The sequence below is a fragment of the Protomyctophum parallelum genome (assembly GCF_964188405.1).
Source record: "Protomyctophum parallelum genome assembly, chromosome: 6".
Classification (NCBI taxonomy): Eukaryota; Metazoa; Chordata; class Actinopteri; order Myctophiformes; family Myctophidae; genus Protomyctophum; species Protomyctophum parallelum.
In genome coordinates, this window is record NC_139701.1 from 15,590,824 (window position 1) to 15,613,583 (window position 22,760).

At 42.5% G+C, this 22,760-nt stretch overlaps 1 protein-coding gene across 12 annotated transcripts in view; it reads right to left on the reverse strand.

The window, feature by feature from the left end:
* The window catches only part of kdm4b (lysine (K)-specific demethylase 4B), a 72,701-nt gene that overhangs the window by 43,717 nt on the left and 6,224 nt on the right, over window positions 1–22,760 (reverse strand). For all 12 annotated transcript variants that reach the window (XM_083767985.1, XM_083767984.1, XM_083767990.1 and 9 more), the window contains exons 3-6: window positions 20,149–21,017; window positions 16,203–16,378; window positions 7,607–7,721; window positions 5,977–6,170 (exon numbers count right to left, since the gene is read on the reverse strand). In XM_083767985.1, coding sequence (XP_083624111.1) covers window positions 5,977–6,170; window positions 7,607–7,721; window positions 16,203–16,378; window positions 20,149–21,017 — 1,354 coding nt within the window. The remainder of the gene's footprint in view (window positions 1–5,976; window positions 6,171–7,606; window positions 7,722–16,202; window positions 16,379–20,148; window positions 21,018–22,760) is intronic.

Genomic DNA, 22,760 nt, shown 5'->3' on the forward strand with positions numbered 1-22,760 from the left:
CTAACCCACAGACGCACACACACACACACACGGCCTCCAGTCATTCGGGAAGCCGGTGGAGAGTGGAGACTAGAGTCGGCTACAGGTCCTCCAAGGAACATAGATCACGAGGACAACGTTGATTAAAAGGCCCATGCAACTGGAAAAAAAACGTTGCCGTCAGGGGCAGAAAACTCAACTCCATATTCTAACTCAGTGGTGTTCAGCCAGTGGTCAGGGGACCACCAGTGGTCCTTGAGGGGGTTCCAGGTGGTCCCTAACTAAATGATGGGTTGGTAACCAAATTCTTTAGCACTTGAGTGTAAAATTAAACCAAGTTTGGTTTAATTTGACACTCAACAAGAGACCAAATGGATCCGTAATCCAGTATGGGTCAATTTGGTTTCATGTTACGCTAGCAAGAGTAAAATTACTGTTAAACATCGGCATTACTCAATGTACAAGAAGTCCACACAATTAGAACATGTAGAAGTAGTGTTGTTATTTTGATCAACGTTAGCCTGTTAGCTCTCCTATTATACCAACATCAATACAGCATGGAATCTTATCCAACGATAGAATTATTATTATTTTTAGTCTCAGAGGCTAAATGTCATCAAATGGTGATCCGTGGCTCAAATGCCCAATAAATAATGGACCTCGATATGAAAAAGGTTGAAAGCCGCTGCAACCTACCTGTTGTGCTTTTTCATAAATTAACGGCATACTAATTCATTGTTCTACAGCGTCGCGCAAAAGTATCAAAAGTAGCAGATCCACAAGCGAGCTTGTACATCTGCAGGATCTTGTAAGGTGTGTGACGTGCTTCCAAACGACTGAAATCAGTCGCGGCTATTGAGAACTTTAATCCATGGGTTATAGTGCCCGGTGTGCATGGCGGTTAATTCTTGCCATCAGGAAGTTTTATTGGTTGCGTTACTCACACCCTTCCGTGCCGCACCCAACATCTGGCGCTCTCTCCGCCGGGACAGCGTGTTAGCGAGCTGTTGGCCAAAAGCTCATTGGCCTCAGGGGTTGCCCAATTAGATAAGCTTGGCAGACTGCCATCATCTGACCCGACTTGTACCAACTGTTAATTTGGCCAAAAAGAGTAACATTTATGGTAAAGCATAATGTTTTATATGCAAGCGTCAGACTGCTCCATTTGATCCAGATTCACCCATAACTCTATCTAGTCGCATGCTTAACGTTCGCATTGGGAAATCAACGTGTCAATCAAAGCAGGGTTTGCGAATGGAAATGGCATGCCGGGCCGTTAATCGAGACAGCGGCGTAGTTTAGTAGAGGTGGCTGTTAAAACAAATGGATTTGGAGATCTCAGTAGAGTTATGCGCAACACTAGCGCATTTCCCAACGCCGCCCGTCTCCTGTTGAATCTGCGTATACACGCAGTACGCGCCGATCTTATTCTGCGGACTACATGTGGCTCTTGGGCTTGGCATAGTCTCCAAAGTAAAAGGAATAATAATAATGCTAAAGTAGAATCCATAGAAAACTAATCAAACACGACACTGGAGCACAGAACTGACTGACAGTGAATAGCAGGCAGGCTGACAGTGAAGTAACGGCCAAGAGGCAATGCAATGCAGTGTGTCTGGATTTATTGGAGACAATGTCACAGAGTTGATGGTCAGTGTCCGTGCGCTCCAGCCATCAAGCACAGCGCCACCTGAAGGATTAAAGTGTGTTATGCAAGTGTACCCAGGTGCGCTGTTGAATCTCAGGCAAAGTGAGTAGTGTTACAGGGCACCAATTAGATAGTGTCCTCAAGCCCCTTCACTGATGGACTGATGTTAGGTTATTTGCTAGCGTATGATTCTTGATGACAAATTTGTATGTATTTGATGTATTACCATGTCTAAAAGTAATTGTCTCTCCCCACATTTTGTTCTCTCGTATTATATTATGGTATGTTTAGTACATAATCACCCAATACCGTTTTTATCATTTATAAAGCAAATCCATATTACTTTTTTGACTTTTTATCAAACAAAAGACCATGGGGATTGGGTTTATTCACTGGATGTATTCTATCAAAAAGACGAATTAGATACTCTAAGTAAGCCACATACATATATCAGTGGTGTCCATATGAGTTCATCAACCACTGTCCTATGTGTTGACAACACATTTTTGAGTGGTCTTTGTTCAATACTGCAAAACTGTTTATAGTACAACCATGGATTACCAATTTTTATGGGTCAAAACGGATTTTATGATCTATACTTTTCAATATTTTGTGATTTACAAGTTAATACAAAATAGTAAGCTACATGTTTAAAGTAATCATGTATATCATATTGACGTAACCTGTATGTTCATGTGTATAATTTCCTGTCAATCAACATTAGCATACACTCATACTAGTTTTAAGTATATCCGTAGGATATACTTAGATTGTATCATACAGATCAGCAGATAAATAACCTTGAAAGAGCTAAAAGCATTGAAAGGATTCCAAGAAAAGTACAGTTTTACTATGGACCCATTACAGGGTTTTCTTAAGAAGAATGTATAGATGGTTGAACCGTGAATGATTTCACATAAATTACACAATGCGTTCATGATTTTAGGTTTTTTTTGTTCAAAACAGGGACAATTCTGCAAACTTGTTAAACAATTAGGCTGGAATATGAAATATAGGTTGACTATAGATGACTATAGAGATAAGGTGTAGCGATATGCGGGGAGTAATATAAAATGTGTTTTACCAAAGTCAGCCTCATGGCATGGCTATAGCAGGCTGATCTGGGTAATTTTGGGGGAGATGTCTGTGCACTAACAGCCCATCTATTGCATATAGCTCCTCATAGATTCTTTAGTATGTGAAGTCAGCCTACGCTATTAACATTACTATCTTTTGATAAAACATGAAACAGTTTTCCCCCTTTAGGTTAGGATGAAAAGTTGGAGACTATGGTGTCCCCTCCGTCAAATCTACCCCCATATGTAAATTTACACATACACTTTGAGCACTTTGATATTATAACTTTGTGATTTATCCTTCATGCTGTCTTAATGTTTTGGTTACCGTATGTCTTGTATTATTTTTTGGTATGTTGTGTTGTGTTTTGTGAATTGTGTATGCTTCATGTTGTCCTAATGTTTTGTTTTAATGTATGTCTTGTATTATTTTAGTGTGTGGGGTTGTACTTTGTGAATTCTGTATGCTTCACGTTGTCTTAATGTTTTGTTTTAATGTATGACTTGTATTATTTTGGTATGTGGTGGTGTGCTTTTAGTACAGGCATTATATGGGAAAAAAGGGGTCAACCTCCAACTAATTGCAACAAAAACAAACTCAGCTGATTTTGTATCTTACATATGTCCTGAATAACATACAAAAAGTCCCCTGAAATTGTCTGAGGGGAAAGTGTTGAAAATGACCTGTACAGTATGGCCACCATAGACATCCAATATAAGGCAAATAATTTCAAAATGTCCTTTTGCTTTAAGTAGCATGTGACATGTCAAACTAGGGTGTTTTCACGATGCTGAGTCCATTCCAAGCATTAGTTTTGCATAAAAACACTCCTTGGGCTAATAACGGTCATAGCCGTCATCACAAATGTGATGAGGTCAGCACATTTGGGCAAGTGGCTATGGCCGGTATTAGCCCAAGGACTGTTTTTATGCAAAACTAATGCTTGGAATGGACTCAGCATCGTGAAAACACCCTAGTTTGACATGTCACATGCTACTTAAAGCAAAAGGAAATCTTGAAATTATTTGCCTTATATTGGATGTCTATGGTGGCCATACTGTACAGGTCATTTTCAACCCTTTCCCCTCAGACAATTTCAGGGGACTTTTTGTATGTTATTCAGGACATATGTAAGATACAAAATCAGCTGAGTTTGTTTTTGTTGCAATTAGTTTGAGGTCAAATTACATTATTACTGGACTATTTGTGCTTTTTGTATGTTTCATGTTGTCTCCCCACCGGGAGGACGTAAAGCCTCCCGACCTACTCCTCCTGCCCAGTACTACCTGACGACAGGTGCCGCCTCAGCCCGTATAAGAGTATGTGAAGTGACAAATATCACCCTCCCTGCCTGGCTTCCCTACCCTCAACAATGCCAGACCGATTCGTGGTGGGCAGATACTTTAGCACTGCGCCACCCGAGCCCCTCCACGACAACGTTTTAGACTATGTCATTAACCAATTAAGCCATATACGTCATCTTGTTGCACGAATAATATAAAGCCGACGTGTCACAATGTGAGCTTGTAGGTCGACAATTTTGGCCTTTACCTTTGAAAATGTGAAGTGTTTCTAACCTTCAATGTGGACGATAAATTGTGATGGGGTCGTGGATACAAATATATTGTCTCTGTGGGGTGGAAACAACATATGTACAAAACCGTTTCAGGATTCAAAAGTACCAAAAGTACCAGATCTACAAGCTCAATATGTGTGGCTTCGCACCGAGTTTCTAGCTCGTGTGGCGCTGTAGTATGATCAAGTAAGGCACACAAAAAGTTAAAATATGGAGATATGAGTTTTCTGCCCGACAGCAACTAAATAATTTTCTCTCTTCTTTTAATTAGACAGGATGGCGTAGAGAGAAAAGGTAATTGAGTTAGGGCACACAAAGGGGGAGGAGAAGAATGCAACGCAGGTCTCCAACAGGATTTAAAAACGGGTCTTTGTGTCAGCTACCAGTGTTAATTAATGTACTGTTGGACTTCATGTTCAATTATAATCCCAGGTTAAGACCACCCAAAATCCTATTGTTGCATGTGTGTGCATGCGCATGCGCGCATGTGTGTGTGTTCTCTCCATGAATCAAACTAATCAGACAATCAGGCCGTCCCCTCCTGATCCACACCCTCCTCCGGCCCTCGTTGTCATGGCTACGGCACGTCTCGCTCTCCAGGAGAACGAGAGAGAAGGTAAGAGAGAGGGAAAGAGAGAGAGAGGTAGAGAAGGTAAGAGAGAGGGAAAGAGAGAGAGAGGTAGAGAAGGTAAGAGAGAGGGAAATAGAGAGAGAGGTAGAGAAGGTAAGAGAGAGAGAAAGAGGTAGAGAAGGTAAGAGAGAGGGAAATAGAGAGAGAGGTAGAGAAGGTAAGAGAGAGAGAAAGAGAGAGAGAGGTAGAGAACTAAAAAGAGAGAGGGAAAGAGAGAGAGAGGTAGAGAACTAAAAATAGAGAGGGAACGAGAGAGAGAGAATGACAGACCGAGCAGGGGGGGAGAGAGTGGGGGGAGAAAGAGGTAGAGAACAAGAGAGAGAGAAAGAGAGTGAGGGAAAGTGAGGGAGATAGTATTGGTGTGAGAAAGAAGAAAATCACACCTGTGTGAATGAAGTGAGTAGTGCAACTCCGTGTGGGGGTTTAGAAGACTTTTTTTTTAATTTCGACGTCAGGTCTAATGGGTTAAAACCAGGGGGGAAGTCAGCCAGATATTTCGTGAAGCCTCATTTGAAATCGGTAGTTCATATAATGGCCTGTTGTGGCGCTGGACTGGACCCAAAAAGCCCCATAGCTCCATAGAGGCCCATGTATTTTGGCCCAACTTCACCTAGACTGTATTACCTTAATAAACATGGTCATGAATACTTTCTTCTTCCAGTCACTAGTTTAAAGTCTCATTTCTAAAGTCATAATATTCTTTTTGGAAAATTATGGTCCCATTAATTAAAAAAATGACCATAAAGTCGCGTATGTTCTGAGGGGCGTGGCTACCGTTACAGTCTATGATCGGGATTCCCCTCCCACTCAAGAGTCTTCTCCTCCCACTCGAGTCAAAATAAAAACCAACGGAGAAGAAGGGGGGAAGTCCCGCCTCGTTGTCTGGGCAGCCAATGACCAGCTGGTACAAAACGGAGCCAGCCAATGGCCAGCTGGTACCAAAAGATGGCGACTTACATCAGGAATTAGCATATCATTACAGGCTTCATTTTACGTTCATGTTAGACCCGGGGAACGCTTTGTCCATACAGTCTATGGTTAAAACTAAGGCGACGTGTTACTGACCAGGACTTGGACTGTCCAAAGTGCAGGTAGTTGATGCTGTACAGGTCCATGTCCTCCGTGTGCCAGGCGAAGGTGGTCTTCCACATGCCAAAGTACAGGTAGGGCGTGTTGACGCCCTCGATGACGATGCCACACTCCTGCTCCACCATGTCCAGCAGGGTGTTGAGGCGACCGATGTTCCACTCCTCGATGTCCTGGACAGACACGCAACATAGAAGGAGGCAAAAAGAAGGTCAAATCTCCTGCACTGAAAAACGGAATGTTGTTTTCTTTGGTGTTATCATTTTAAAAGCCCATGTTATTGCCAGCTCAGAGCTGTACTACATTATTAATACAAACAAATCCTAGTAAATTCTAACTTTTTTTCTTCTGAATACAACAATCTAATTTCAATGCGTCATGATGTGACATGTGAGCTTGTAGATCTGTTATGTTCACTAGTTTTCACAAATGTCTCCTTTTGGTCTCAAGCTAAACCGTTTGGGAACCACTGAAATACACAACTCAAACCTCTACCAATGTGTATTGGGTTAGGGTTAGGCCAGAGTTAGCCTCGGTACCAGGCTTTCATTTTTGTTGGTGCAAAAATTTAAAGCCTGGAGGAACGCATTGGCCGCTCTGGTCTAAAAGTGGGAGTCAACCCTTCCGGGTGGGCGTCGCTCCAAATGATGTGACGTAGCGCTGCACTAGGGGGGAAAGGAGGGGCCGGGGGTGACGGACAGATCGATGAGATCCAATCAGGGCGTGCGCAAATCTCAGCCGCGACCCGCCCCTCTAGACCAGAAACCTAACACGTTAGCTCAGGCTAGGCCAGAGTTAAAGCATGTTGTGCAGTTACACTCATCTCCCAGCAGATGGTGCTGTGGGTACAATAAGACTACGACACATCAGGGACAATCATCAGGGCAAAACATTTCTCTTTTTTTTAAATTAAAGACTAGTTTCTACTAGGCTTAATTAGTTAATGAAACTAACAATGGAATCCCTATTTTGAGTATGTCATTATAGGCAAAGATAAGGCATTAAACTTAGCTTTTATAGTTTGACCACTTCAAATGCTCCAATCTTAAAATAACCATATTTTCGCTGCGATGGCTTCTATAGCAGTGCTTCCCAAACTTTTTCACGTCAAGGACCCCCAAATTGACACTAATTAGCCCACGGACCCCAATTTGAAGAGATATATAGGGATCCCCATAAGAGAGGTTTTTACGGCTCTAGCAGTGATTCTCAAACCGTTTAATTTCAAGGACCCCCAGTTTGACATGCATATTACTCTACGGACCCCCATTTAATGGCATTTCTATCTCTGGGACCCCCATTTATATTGTAAAATCAATGTTAATTTAACTCTATAGAATCCTAATGACATCAGTCTTGGTGACAGAACCATGCGCAGAAATGCTATTTCCACTACTTTTGCAAGGCAATCATTGTGCGGCAAAGTATAAAATAACACTCACATTGACTTGCTTATATAAAATGTAAAATGTATTTTTTTTTAAATGTCCCTCTCGATTATAGTATTAAGCTAAAAAGTTAGTCATAAAATAAATCGACAGTTGCAACCCTAATTACGACTTGCCTTGCCAGGCCGATTATTTTAGCTAGGCGGTAAAGGTGGTCTCACCGGGTCATAGATGGAGCCGCTGACATCTGCACCGTAGATGGGTGAGTTGAACGTCAGGTTCTTCCAGTATTTTCTTTCCAGGTCGTCAAAGTCTTTGTGGCGAGGTGTGTTGAACCTAAACACAGAAGAAGCAGACACAGATTATCAAAACTTTGTATTTTTGTTATTTTCCCTGAAAAGATAAATATTACAAAGCCAGAGCCTATGTGAGGCATGCACCTGGACCACTAGGCCAGCAGGCGCACGCTCTGCATTTACTATTGTGGATATTTATTGTGGTACTTGCCAACTAAACTAGACAGATTGTAAAGTTGCAGTGGCTACATGTGACCACAAGGTGGAGACAAGCCCATGCTGTGCTTTGACTCCACAGTTCACCAAACACTATTGTTACTTTACCAGAGGTAGCTGAGAATCACATGCAACTACAAATGCTGGTTACTAGAAGTTTGTAGTTCTTATAACATCATTATGAAGCTCTTAGAGTCTAGATGTAATTTGAAAAGAGATAAAGCCATAATGGTGGAAATTCTTTGAATTGGTTTAAAGATGTATTTTTGGGTTTTCATGTCAGGACAGTAGGCTGACAGGAAATGTGGAGAGAGATGGGAAACGCAAGAAAGGCCGTCAGGATCAGGACTCGAACCTGCGACACGCTGTCAGGCTACATTGTAGCCTACACCAGCGGTCCGGGGGGAATAATAAGAGGGCTAATAAAAGTTACAGGTATGGTGTGTGCGATATTAATTGTGAGATTACCATAATGACGGTAATCATTAAAGGACCACTTTTGAACCTATCTTCATATAATAGGTCCTCACTAATAGTCATGATAAAATGGCACGTTTCTTTCTACTCGGTCTGTGTCACATAGGAGGCCTAATCTAATTGAATACCCCTGCCATAAAGCATTACACTTGTTTACAAGAGGGTCCACCATTTTCAATTCATCATATCATTTTGTACACTATGCACTTCTATAAAGCCAAAAACAGGAAATCATCATAAAGGAGGTAAAAAGGGGGAAAACATATACAGTGAGGGGGGAAAGGGGTGGGTGGAGTCAAGGGATTTACATCTTAATGACAGTTGGTAGGGCGTTCCACATTTTTGTGGCATAGGAGTGAAATGAATTTAGGTGGACCCTCTTGTAAACAAGTGTCCACTCACAGTTAACAGTCTTTGTATTGAGTTGTGCTTGAAATGTAGTGTAATTCTGCAAACTGTTAATAAATATTTTAATCAATCAATCAATCAATCCTTGTTTGTGCCGAATCTGGGTTGCACATGGTTTTTTGAACTCCCTCTGGTGTTGTGTTGCTGGCATGATTAGACTGACTGAGCGTCACTGTTTATTATGATACACTTTTCATTTCATAAGAAAAAAAAATCATTTCATGAAAAAAAAAATACCGCGGTATGCGTTACATACCGGCGGTATGGCGGTATTGCGGTTATTGCACCCAGCCCTAGTCAGGTCCACCAAGGTCTCTTCCTCATGAGCCGACAATGCGTTACATCCAATTTGAACCGAGTTGTACAACTGGCCAACTTCCACTGTGCGTGTCACACGCCACTGTGACAAGTTGAATGAGTTCCAGACATAGACTGTAAAAAAATATGGACAAAGCGTTCGCCGGGTCGTAAGATGAACGTAAGATGAAGCCAGTCAGTCCTTGAATTGTAAATCGCCATCTTTCTAGATCCGTTTGGGCCCAGCTGGCCATTGGCTGGCCCAGACAACGAGGCGGGATTTCCCCCCTTCTTCTTCGTTGGTTTTTATTTTGACTCGAACAGGGGGTGGCTCCCAAGGGGCCAGCTAGGCACTCCAATGTTGAAGCGCTGGGCCCTAGTGGTAAGAGGAAGGACTGCAGGCGGACCCGTGGATTCTTGACGAGGAAACCCCGTGCAACCGAGCGCTCAATGTTAAATCCCAGCTGCACTTCCGCATTTGGGCACCAAAATTTGGTGCCCAAATGCTGAATCAGCGAAAAAATGCGGAAATAGACGGTCCTTCCGGCAGCCTTCCGGGTGCTTCAAAACGCCTCTGAGCAACTTCCAAGCGGAGGGGGCGGAGGGGGCGGAGTTCAGTCTCTATCCTTTTAATACTCTATGGTGTCTCCCAATCATAGACTGTAACGCTAGCCACGCCCCTCGGAACATACGCAACTTTATGGTCATTTTTTTAATAAATGGGACCATCATTTTCCAAAAAGAAAATTATGACATGAGAAATGAGACTTTAAACTAGTGACTGAAAGCAGAAAGTATTCATGAACATGTTTATTAAGGTAATACAGTCTAGGTGAAGTTGGGCCACAACAGGCCATTATATGAACTTTCAGGAAGTCCCGATTTCCTTAGTGGCTTCACAAAATATCTGTCTGACTGCCCCCCTGGTTCCAGAGCACATAGCAGGCAAGTGATAATAAATAGAAAAGCAAATTAAGAGGAAGTGCTCTTCTTATTATTTGATCTCCACACGTCTGTCTGCACCACCTCCGCACTGCTTTTTGTGCCTCCTCACTAGATACTTCACACTTTCAAAACCCCTGGTTCCTTCTTGACAACTGTATTACATACCGATAGGATACATTTGGGTATTTAATACTAAATAAAAGGATTAGGCTACAAGCATTTAGGTGCAGTTATGACACAGAGACTGCCGGTTAAAAGTCTTCTCCAGGTTGTGTGTACTTTTGTTTGTATTCTGCTTAATTGTTGTAAAGTTGTAAATCTGCTATCCAACCCATGTTGCCTGCTGCACAGGTCACATTTCCCCATGAGGAATGGTTTCACCATGTCTTTTAATCTAATGAAACACCTGACCTAACTATCCACCATACTACACAGTATGACTACAACAAGAAGATAGCTTAGTTTATCTTATCTCCCCCCCCCCCCCCCCCCCCCCCCCCATTTTGTAATTATGCCAGTTCCCCCTGAACAAGGTTCGCAACCTTTTCAGGCTGTGACACCTTAAAATGTTCTTTGCACTGGGGAACCCCCACCCTGACAATTTTGTTTTTAATTGACTCTTTCAAATTTGTCAAATGATGTATGTAAAAATGTAATAGTAGCAGGATATAATTGAGGGTTGTGAAATATGAACGATTTAACGCATTCAAACCGGGAAAGCATTGATTTGGCATTTTTGATTGGCATTTTCTAAAATAGCAAATATACAAGCTCAATGTGTGCTTGTATATGGGCCATCTCGGAACATGAAAAACCTTGAAAGAACTACTAGTTCAGGAATCTGCATTTGTAGAATTGGCCTCGGGTCGGTTCTAGAAATGGGTTTAAAGGCATGCCTGCACGACATAAGGGGCATTTTTCCAGTTTTGTTATAATAATAATAATAATAAAACTGTATTTGTATAGCACCTTTCATGACATGAAATGCAGCTCAAAGTGCTTTACAGAACAATGGAGAATAAAAGAAAAGCAAGGCTACGACAACAAACAAGCAGTAATGCTTGTACAGTGAGGACATGAATAACAAAAAATAAAAAATAAAAATAAAAGATCAATTAAAAGCAATGTTGTAGAAGTGGGTCTTGAGCTGAGCTTTAAAAATGTCTACAGAGGCTGCCTGACGAAGGTACAGTGGGAGCTTGTTCCATGCCGACGGCCTGTAGAAGCAAAAAGCTGCTTCCCCGTATTTTTTAGTTGCCATTTTTTTTAGGCAAAGCGAGCAGGCCAGCAGTGGAAGACCTTAGTGGGCGGTTTGGGACATATTTAAGCAGGCAGTCATGTAGGTAGGAAGGTGCGAGACCATTGAGAGCTTTATAGACAAGTAAAATAATTTTAAAATCAATCCTAAAAACAACCGGAAGCCAGTGCAGTGATGCCAAAACTGGAGTAATATGTTCTCTCATCTTAGTTCTAGTTAAAACTCTGGCTGCTGCATTTTGGACAAGTTGTAATCTGTCAGTTGTTTTCTTAGGCAGTCCTGAAAAAAGTGCATTGCAGTAATCAAGCCGAGAAAAAACAAAGGCATGGATTAGCGTTTTTGCATCGTCCAAGGACACTGGACAAGGCTCTGATTCGTGCAATATTTCTAAGGTGAAAAAAGGCAATCTTGGTAACATGATTAATGTGTGAATTAAAATTCAATTCAGAATCAATAATAACCCCCAGGTTCTTTACTGTACTGTTACTTCCTACAGTCAGGTTGCCAAGTCTGCTTAATATTGATTATTTCTGTTCACTAGAACCGATTATGAGAACTTCTGTCTTATCCTCATTTAGCTTGAGAAAGTTCTCACTCATCCAACATTTGATGCTAGACAGACAGGTAACCAGCGGGTCTAAAGCACAGGGATCATCTGGAGCCACAGAAAGATATAGTTGGGTATCATCAGCATAGAAATGAAAATTTACTCCGTGATTGGCAATGAGTTCGCCCAATGGCAGTATGTACAAGGAGAAAAGCAGAGGGCCAAGAATCGAGCCCTGTGGAATACCAGAACTGATGTCGTGTTTGTCTGAGTCAAACTCGGCTAGATTGACAAAGTAACTTCTATTTGATAGGTAGGAGGAAAACCAGGACAGGGCCGTACCAGACAGGCCTATCCAGTGCTCCAGACGCTGTATTAAAATTGAATGATCAATCGTGTCAAATGCAGCCGTTAGATATAGAAGTAAGAGAACGGATACATGTTTCTTGTCAGCAGACACCCTAAGATCATTCATTACTTTTACAAGTGCTGTTTCTGTACTGTGACCTTTCCTAAAGCCAGATTGGAATTTGTTGTGCACATTATTGTTCTGTGGAAACACATCCAATTGATGAAAGATGCATTTTTCTAAAACCTTGCCCAGAAAGGGTAGATTTGAAATGGGTCGATAGTTACCCAAAACAGAGGGATCAAGATTGTGTTTCTTGAGAAGGGGCTTAACTACAGCAGTCTTCAGTGAGTCTGGGAAGACGCCTGATTGTAGCGAGCTGTTTACAATTTTTAGGATATCTCCAATCACACTGTCTAAGACCTCTTTGAGAAAGGTGGTGGGAATTGTATCCAATGAACAGGAGGATGATGTCATCTGTGATATGGTTTTGCGGAGTTCGTCTTCATCAATTGCGCAGAACGATAATAGGCTCCTCCTGGAGAGATCTACCCTGGGACCATTAGCTGCTGTTTGAAGGTTTGCGCTAGCAGCAGCACCATTCATAATATCAACTCTAATGTTAAATTTTTTGTTGTCAAAAAAGCATGCAAACTCATTACACTTAGCTTTAGAGGCCGGGAATGACTGCTTGTAGGACTGGGGGGGGTTTAAAAGTCGTTCAATGGTAGAGAATAGGACTATGGCATTTTTTATGCCAGAGAAGATGCCTTCTGTCCCAGAAAAAAATGAAATTGTCAATAAAATTGAATGATTTTTGCCCGGGCGATTCTTCTGTGCATGCCGTTGAGAGCCATTCATTGAATGCAAACAATCTGCTAAAACGCTCACTTCCTGTCATCGGAGGAAGTGGGCCACTTATCCAAATGTCAACATCAACAAGTGAGCTCAGGGTGGACAGTAGGGCTTTGAAATCCTTTTTTACGATTTCTGATTCTCGTTTTTCCGCATCACGTGTACCGATGTGCAGTATCAGCGTTTTTACCATGGGGTGTGCATCAACAATCTCTTCAATTCTGTCATCCATATCAGAGACAGTGTCATTGGGAAAGCATATTACTTTAGCTTTTCTCTTTTTGTTGCTTTTAACATATTTTACAGCCTGATCGCCGACAATCAGACATTCAATCATTTAGCTACCATGCTCGGAGTGGCGTTAACACGGTTATCTGATGGGCCACTAGACTCAGCAGCATTCAGCAGTGGGTTAAATCTATTAGTCAACTGCATATCCTCCCTAGGGGCACGGTGGCACAGTTGGTAGTGCTGTCGCCTCACAGCTAGAAGGTCCTGGGTTCGATTCCCGCTCGGGGCGCTGTGGGTGCTGGCGGCGTGTTTCCTCCTCCGCGTCATCAGTGCCCATACCCGAAGGCGGGGTTGGCGAAAGGGCCTTTCTGTGTGGAGTTTGCATGTTCTCCCCGTGTCCCCTAGGGTAGATACCCTCACAAAAACATGCAGTAATCCTGGTCTCTAAACTGCCTCCCCCTGGCCAGCTGGGGCGCCTGATGGAGGGGAAAGGAACTGGTTGGAATAACGTGTTCCTTCCATGCGCTACGTCCAACCAGGGAAACTCCCCCCTGTCAGGTGTAAAGGAGCAACTTGGACACTCAAGCATGAAGAAGCATGAGTTAAGTCCGTTGCTCTCCCCAGGTTGGCGGAGGGTGTGTAGAGCCCAGGATCACATTAGATGATTGACACAGGGGTGAAAAATGGGTTACAAAATTGTGGGATATAAAAATATATAAAAAAAAGGCTGGGAGCGTAGGCCAGCTGGTCTTATCAGGGCTCCGGGTCGTCCCACTTAGCCGTCCTTTCATGTTATCTCTGTTAGTAATCACTGTGGAGATAGTTGATATTATAGCCCGCCCGCTACTCAGTTTTTCGACCTTTCATGTCCTTTGGCCTTGCGCCGAGAGTACTCCAGACGAATGAGTTATTCTGCGTGTGATTTTCTTTCCCATGTTTTACTCCCAAATTCACTCTTAAGAGGTGTAATTCCGTTTCCAGCAAAGCAATCTTTTGAAGCAGCTTCTGAAAGTCCTCTGAGGAGATTGTTGGGGGCATGGCTGGCTATTTGCCAAGTATCCAGAGCTAGTTAGCTATATAGCTAGCTATGTGCCACGTACCCAGTCACAGAAGGTAAAAAAAGGGTATTTTGAAGTAGGCAAAAACTTCTATCTAAAGAACAAAAACAGTCCCATCGGTTTACAAGTATCTAGGATCCACTTGTAGAGATAAAAAAAAATAATAATGCATGGATATCAGTTGAGGAATGCAAGCATAGGCGAGAGCGGCGAAGCGAAGCGTCCTCACTGTATGATGATGTTGGTGATGGTTATGATACTGATTGCTGAACAGGGCTTTGTGTGGAAGGACGTGTGTTGAGCGTTGTTGCTCTGTTTGCTGCCCGTGCCATCAGGCTGAAGGTGCCTCAAGGACATTTCCATGAGCAGTAGCACTATAGTAATGATTCCTCTGAGAGCTGCAGACAGACAACAACCACACACCTCCTCTGGTGCACATGGAGTATCACCAGCTGCTGCTGCTCAGCTGACAAGTTAGTTCAGGGGTGGGAAACTTTGACGATGGAGAGGGCCACTATATTTCCACAGTCAGTCCTTAGGGCCACATTGCATATCACTGTCGTATGGAAAAATAGCCGATCTACAAGCTCAAAACGTGCCGCAGTGCGACGCGTTTTGAGCTTGTAGATCAGCTATTTTTGCCATCGTTTGAATTAAAATCCTGATTTCTTTTGCTATTTGGAATCCCGAAAACTTTGAAAAGTAACATTTTTATTTCATTTCAAATGCCTTTCAAATGCTTTTAATTATAGTTATGATGTTATATAAACATTTTAAACTAAATACAAATGCATTGGATATAAAAAAGAGAATAACATTTTAATACTACTCATTAAGCTACTAATTGAGACTAAGTAATTAACGCGGGTCATGTTTGCAAATCAATAATGTATCAGAATTCCAATATTAACATGAGGGCCACATTAAATGAAGGTGGGAGGCGCCAGTTGCCCATGTATGAGTTTCACCAGCACGGTGTAACGCATGCAACACGCTACACGCATGCTACACGTTAGTCCTCCCCGTTCCGCTCACGGCTGAACAGATCAGCAGCAACCAGTATGAGTCGCAGACAAGTCTTTACAAAAATAAATTACCCGTTTTGTTTTCAGGAAATATACTTTGATCCTAGGATGTCTTTATATGTCTTGATGAATTGAATACACAGAACCACAATGGAAACAAGCCCTCTGGGCCTTTTGTGTTATCATTTTAGAATCATTGTATAACTGTACCTTCTTTTTTTTTAACTGTTAATGAAGAATTCAATTAATCAATGCAGCGACACAATTTAAATTAAATAGAATAGATCTGCTATTTTGAAAATATCAAAATGTGAACAAAATATGTTCAGATGGGGAGGTCTGCAGCCAAATACATAATATGTACTTGACATTACGTTTTGAGAACCGCTCGCCCTGTGGAGGAATCAACTCCAGCACACACAGTGATGGACAAATATTTTAACGCTGTGTCACCCGGATGCTATATTGTCTTCCACAGGAGGTTTGTGGAAGAGGAACACTTGTTTGTAGTATTTCAGCAAGGCAGCGAGTCCTTTTTTATTTATTTTTAATGTTCTAAAATAGCAGATGTACAAGCTCGCAAGTTGTAGATCCTAAGATTCTTTTCAATAACTAAAATGAGAGATGCTTTCCCGGATTGAATGGATTAACTATTGTAGCCGGTCACCTGTTTACACTTAGTCGAACTCTTTCGCGGAGGTAATTTTTCTGTGAGGTTAGTGTTAGGTTAAGGGTTTAGGCATAGTGTTTGTGAGGTTAGCGTTAGGTTTAGGCATATAACCACGCCGACCTGGGCGAATGCTCCGTGACAACGGCAGACCCTGTTGACACTACGCAGTGAAAGAGCTGACTTACTTCTTGCTGTTGGCCAGCTTGCGGTACTCGGCCACCGTCATGGACTTCTTCTGGATGTTGTACTGGGTGAACAGTCCAGACTGGCCCGTCACCACCTGGCTGATGGGAGCCGGGATCACCATGTCCTCAATGGTGTCGTAGCACTTCCGCGGCTTCCATCCCTCCGGAGGAATCACCTGGTGTGAGCAAAGATTGTCAATTATGGAAGATGGACCATCCTGAATTGGGCCACTAGAGGCGACATGGTGCATAAATCCTACAGATGGTCTCCTAAGTGAGCGCCGGCGTCAGATGGAAAATCTCAAACGTCCCGTGGTTACTGCTGCTAGATCCTGTGTTGCTGGGACAGAGAAAGGTCGATAATAAAGTAGATTTTCTCCTCATTTGTCTCTCTGAAAAAAAGCCATTTTAGTGTTAAAGGGTTTTAACACCCTAAAGACACTTTTATTTTCTATTTTTAAGACTCGAGTTCTATTTATTATTCATCTTACTGCAAGCGCTGAAACTTTTTTTTGTAATGTCCTACTTGATCATAATACAGCATCACACAAAATTATCAAAAGTAGCAGACCGCTTTTTTGATTTTGAATCCTGAAAAGTAACCGTTTTGGCTATACACAGAGACCTCAACTGTAAATGTACTTTCACTTTGACATAGAAATGATTACATTCCCTTTCCAGACGTGCTTGTTTTGCATAAGAATAGCGCGCAGGCTGCAGGCTGAGCCAACAAGTTTGTCCGACATTTAAACTGAGACACTGCATTCAACAATAAGAGTGACTTAGACCTAAAGGAACCATGCTTAGATCACCAATGAGCAAATATGCATATGCAAACTCATATTTGCTGCTGCTGATGTTGACAGTGATGTTGACAGTCCTAAGATGATGTGCCAATATTTAAACACAAACATTTCAGCTCTTTTAGCCAGTAGAGGAAAGACAGTTAAGATACAGTACTAGTGTTGCTTATTCAGCAATTGAGTCCACAAACTGCAGTGCAATAACTAGGGAAGTGAAATCAGACTGCAGAATAACATATGTTGGGGAGGGGGGGGGGGGGGGGGGGGGGGTTAGGGAATGACATTGCAAATTGCTATCATTTTAGTTTTCGTAATATGTATCACAAAACTGCATTTCGTCTCTGTCGGGTTGAAACCCCTGTCCAAAACTGTTACTTTTCAAGATTATTTATAATCTACAGCAGATCTACAAGCTCAAAATGTGTTGCTTCAAAGCCGCGTTTCGAGCTTGTGGCTACTTTTGAGTGACACTAGACTGGTACAGGCTTTAGTTTTAACCTACCTCAAACCCTAACCTAACCATAACGGCAAGCACGGAACAGCGCATGTTCGCCAACCTTACCACATGTTCACCATCCTTAAAACTAAGGGTGATCTCAGAAATAGGCAGTTTGCCTCAACATGACGACTCCTCTGTGAACACAGAATGTGCTTGCAAGGATAGTTTAGCTATAAATCAATTAATCACTTATCAGATTGAGTGTACTGGGGTATTTGTTTTGCACGGAACGTTGTCACGGAAAATGCAAACCTTGCTAGTTTTTGTTTGAATTTGCCTAAGCTGCATTGCATCTGCATGTGACTATTGCACATGTGTACATTGCAAGGGTGGCGCTGAAAGGAGATATTGCGCAGCCCTATAGTAGTATGGATGCTTTGTGCCGTTCTCACAAAATTTCTCTTTAAGCCAGTGGTTCTCAAAGTGGGTTCCAGGGACACCCAGGGGACCTTGGGGGAGGGATATTTTAACAACTATATCCATAATCCATTTATATGTTGGCTATTCAAAAATAGCAGATCTACAAGCTCATCTGCACTATTTCTTTCAACGCAAATCTTCTCTTCTGTGGGGGGGGGGGGGTCCCTGGCACAAAAGATTTTCACACATTCATATTCACATCGATCCTGTCAGGCAGAAACCTCTCTGTCCATCTCCATAGATAATGTGTGAATACATTTACCTACTACAGCGCCGTCACACAAAAGCATCAAAAGTGGCAGCTCTACAAGCTTGAAACACGGCACAAAGCAATGCAATTTGAGCTTGTAGATCTGCTTGTACATTTTGCTATTTGGGAATTTTATACACATGAAAGGTTATGGACATATGAGGTTTCCACCCGACAGACAATATCAATTTGGGGGTCCTTGACATTGACACGAACATGGCCATAAGTTTATGTACCCATAATAGCTGTGTTCTTCTGCCGTAAACGACGCAATAGCTAGGGGTGCATATTAAGTTAATCGAACTAATTGAAAAAGAAAACAGATCTACAAGCTAGTCAGTCCACACCAATGCAACTCCTCGCAAAAAATATCCCCGAATGGCACCAGTCTGCAACTGGTCAGTCCTCCAAAAACAACAAATGTCTTGCAAGTGGTTGCAAGTTGCATGTTGCATGTTGCAAGGGTGAAAATAAATGACAGTTGCAACTTTCAGCCCTCCCAGTAGTAGCAGATCTGACCTGAGCCCACCACTGCAGAAGTAACAGGACAGCTTCCTTGTGTGAAGTTGCCATCTAATACTGAAACCCAACAACATAATTCTTAAAGGTATTATGACATGATTTATAACATAATTTTAAAAACATTAAAAGTCTTGGCCATGGTCCTTCAAACGTGTCTAAAAAGTTTGAACACTCAACTCCACTCCAGTATTTCTTGACACGAGTTTTTGTGCATGTGTAAAGTTCATCCTGAGAAGCCATGGAAAAACACATTATTTTAGCCTGTAGATGTCGGTAATTCCCCCTTTCCTGTCAACCCAAGATGCGCTACTTTGACAACTTGGTAGGAACGTTGTCAAAAATAAAAGAGTAATCTAGGCCAGTTGGTATCCAGTGTAAGGACTTGTGTTGATTGACACAGCCAACAACAGAGCAGATTGATTTTTCTCTAGAAGCCATTATTAGTAAGTATTACAAAGAAACAAAGTCGCGGTCACAATGAGGAAGCGGAGAAGAGAGGGTAGGCACTAGGCAGGGAGCAGAGGGGAGGGGGCGGAGGTTTAGCGGAGATCTACGTATATCTCTGCCGTCCAACCAGATGAGACATTTTTGCATAATTATTCACAAAAGTCCAGACAGCAGAGAATACACTGAATGTTCAAACTTCGTTTTTTTTTTGTGAAATTGATGTCAAGAAAAGCCAAAAAAGCCAAAAGATCTACAAAAATGTGTTTTAAATGTCACAATCCCTTTAAGGCCTATTCATACTCCAGTTTTAGGTGATAAGTGTACCACATAAAAACAGAGAGATGCGTTTGGGTGCGTTTGGTCATACATTTTTTCATAGTTTGTACAGTTTATTACCCGTTTCAAAACGAACATTAATTCTGCAAGCGTTTTGTGGCGAGCTAACCAATGGCAAGCTAGCACTGTTTAGCACATTTTTGTGCAAAGTAAAAATGCATTGCAACTGCAGTTAGTTGACCGGGCAATAATTTACTTGATTATTTAGGATTTAACTAAAGCCATCTGCAAACCGTGTGCCACGATTAATCTTCAATCAATCTTCACAATCAGACTCGCAGACTCTCTCACGGCTCTTTGTGTTTAAACATTTTTGGTTATTTTGTGTGTAGTATGAACTATGAACGGTTAAAGCAGGAATATGAGGTGAGGGTTCATTTCAGGTTGTGCGCTCCTCAAACACTTGAACCTGTATTTCAAGCTAATGTAGTACTTTGAAACTAATGGTCAAAGTTATTTATTTTTTAGTAAGAGAAATCATGCAATACAAAATGCCTCTTGCCTGATCATTAGAAAAGGCATTTAAGCAACTCAAAGAAAATATTCTTCAGTTGACATTAACTCTTTAGGAAATCTGTGTTACAAGTAATATCGGTATGTTTAATTCAGTATGTGAATCAAGTATGCATGTGTGTGTGTGTGTGTGTGTGTGTGTGTGTGCATATCTACCTTTGCCAGGCCCGCGCGGTGCGCCCCTTCACGCTCCATGTACATGATGTATTTTGCGAAATCTTTAAACTCCTCCATGGTGGGACGGAAGGTCATGATCTTGCAGCTGGGATTCTTGACCACGAAAGGGGGTAGAGGTGGCGGAGCTGGGGGCAGGTCAGAGGCTGGAACAGGGGCGGACTCTGGGTCAGCAGCAGGCATAGCCGGAGGGATGAGGTCCGGAGCAGCAGCTTCACAGCCTTGGGTCAGCGCTGCATCAGGGCCCGTCGCTGCTGCCTCCACTGGGGTTGCTGCAGGTGGACCTTGGGAAGTGTCCAGGTCTACACCAGGAGCTGTGCTCGAGGCGAGGGAAGGGTCCTGTGCAGGGGGAGGAGCCACTTCTGAGGCAAGGGGAGGGTCCTGTGCAGGAGGAGGAGCCACTTCAGAGGCTGAGTCACGGGAAGGGTCCTGGGAAATGGGAGTAGCCACCTCAGAGGCAAGGGGACGGTCCTGGGAAATGGGAGGAGGAGCCACCACTGTATCCATGGACAGAGGAGGGTCCTGGGAAATCGGAGGAGCAACCACTGTATCCATGGGCAGAGGAGGGTCCTGGGAAATGGGAGGAGCCACCTCAGAGGCAAGGGGAGGTTCCTGGGCCACCACAGTGTCCATGGGCAGGGGAGGGTCCAGGGAAATTGGAGAAGCCACCATTGTATCCATGGGAAGGGGAGGGTCCTGGGAAATTGTAGAAGCCACCATTGTATTCATGGGAAGGGGAGTGTCCTGGGAAAGAGGAGGAGCCACCTCAGAGGCAAGGGGAGGTTCCTGGGCCACCGCAGTGTTCATTCTCGTGTCGGTGGCAGAGACAGAGTCCGGTCTGGCAGGTAAACCTACAAAAGGAGGACAAGACAGCTCAAGACATTTTCTGCTACACAGTGTGCTGTAAGATTTGCATTGCATGGTTAATTTCATATTACTAGGGATATTCTAAAATGTCTAAGACTTTTCCTCAATGGCATCGTTTCGTTTTGCATACTTGCTAAGAGAGAAAGTTTATTATTGTAAATTTCTGTATGTCTCTCTGTGTCCCTTTATTCCTACATATTATGGAGTTCTGTGTCAGGCATGTCCAAATATAAAGTGTGTTGCCTAATCTCAATGTGACGTCATGGAATCTACAGGCAGAGCCTGACTAGACACTGGGCACTGCACTCCCTGTGGTGGTGAGGAATACCTGTGCAAAATGTGAAGGCGGTGGGGCGAACAGTTCTCAAGCTACGTGGACTGAAGCAGTAGAAAATGTTGTTTGTGCATTTATAGATATATAGGGTTCGATTGGATGCTTGTCATGATGACGATGCCAGTCACTGGATGCGTGTCACAATGACGATGCCAGGCGTGTATATACCCATATATGAGGTTTCTACATTAGCCTGATGTCAGTGCTGTTGTCTCCATATATGGAGCTCTAGGTGAACTGAAAGCCTTCGTTAGTAGTTCACCCAAAATAGTACTTATTTTCGATCAATTACACACACCATAAAGACTTGAATTGACTGGTATTTTTTTCTCTCGCATTCCTAAGCCAATAATGTGATGACCTGCAGAGTCTATCCGGTAGGTGGAGACTCTGAGTCTCCTACTGAGCAGCCACCCGGTCATGAAATTATTGGATTAGGAATGCGGGGGGGGGGCTCCACAAGGCTCCACAGAGTTAGACCACAGGTCTCAACAGTTACATAACAGAGACATTAAGGTGGTTGACAAACAAGACCCTAAACAGGTTCTGAGACAGATTCCATGTGAGGAAGGAGGAAGTCACTGGTTGAGCTGCCGTCTTGCACTTTCGTTTTTTTAACTACATAGTGCTCTTCATAGCTGATCAGACAAAATTTCTTATCTCCGCTGTCCAAAGCTGTCACTTCTCAGGAAGTGGGAAAAGAAAAATCTGTTTCAATGGATCCAATGTAGTTATTTTTTTCCTGTGATATTGATTTTTTTTTTTAAACCTGTGATATTGTTTTTTTTTGTATTCTTGTCACGTCTATGAATTGATTGCCTAAGGCCTAAATGGAAACAAGACCACAAGGACTCCTTTGGTGCTATCCCTTTTGGACTGAGTGTTTGACTGTACTCCGTTTAATAAACTATTAAATCAATATAAATGTAATCAGTAGCTCTTAATACTTGTCTTTGTTTATCGTATATAAGCACGCACCTACAGACACACATGTTTCACTTTCAAATTGTTCACAAAATAGCTAAAATAGCCAATCTACAAGCTCACAACCAGATTAAAAGTTATGTTTTTGCTAGTACAACAGTAGTCAATATCTAACGCCAGGGGCACAGCTACTGAAAAGGACCGCCCCCAAGATAAATTAAAAAATAATGTGTGACAGTTATGAATTTGCTTACAGGCTTACGTTACAGCACAGCCAACCAGATGCTTCTCCAGTCATGCTGACTTGTGCTTAAACCTGTTAGAGTATTCTATTACACTTTTCAACATTCTCACCATGTCTTTGATTTTATATTATGCAATAATAATAATAATAATAGTCATTAATCATCATGATTGTTGATGTTTTGTTTTTTTACAGCATTTGCCGTCATTGTGAATTGTGATCATC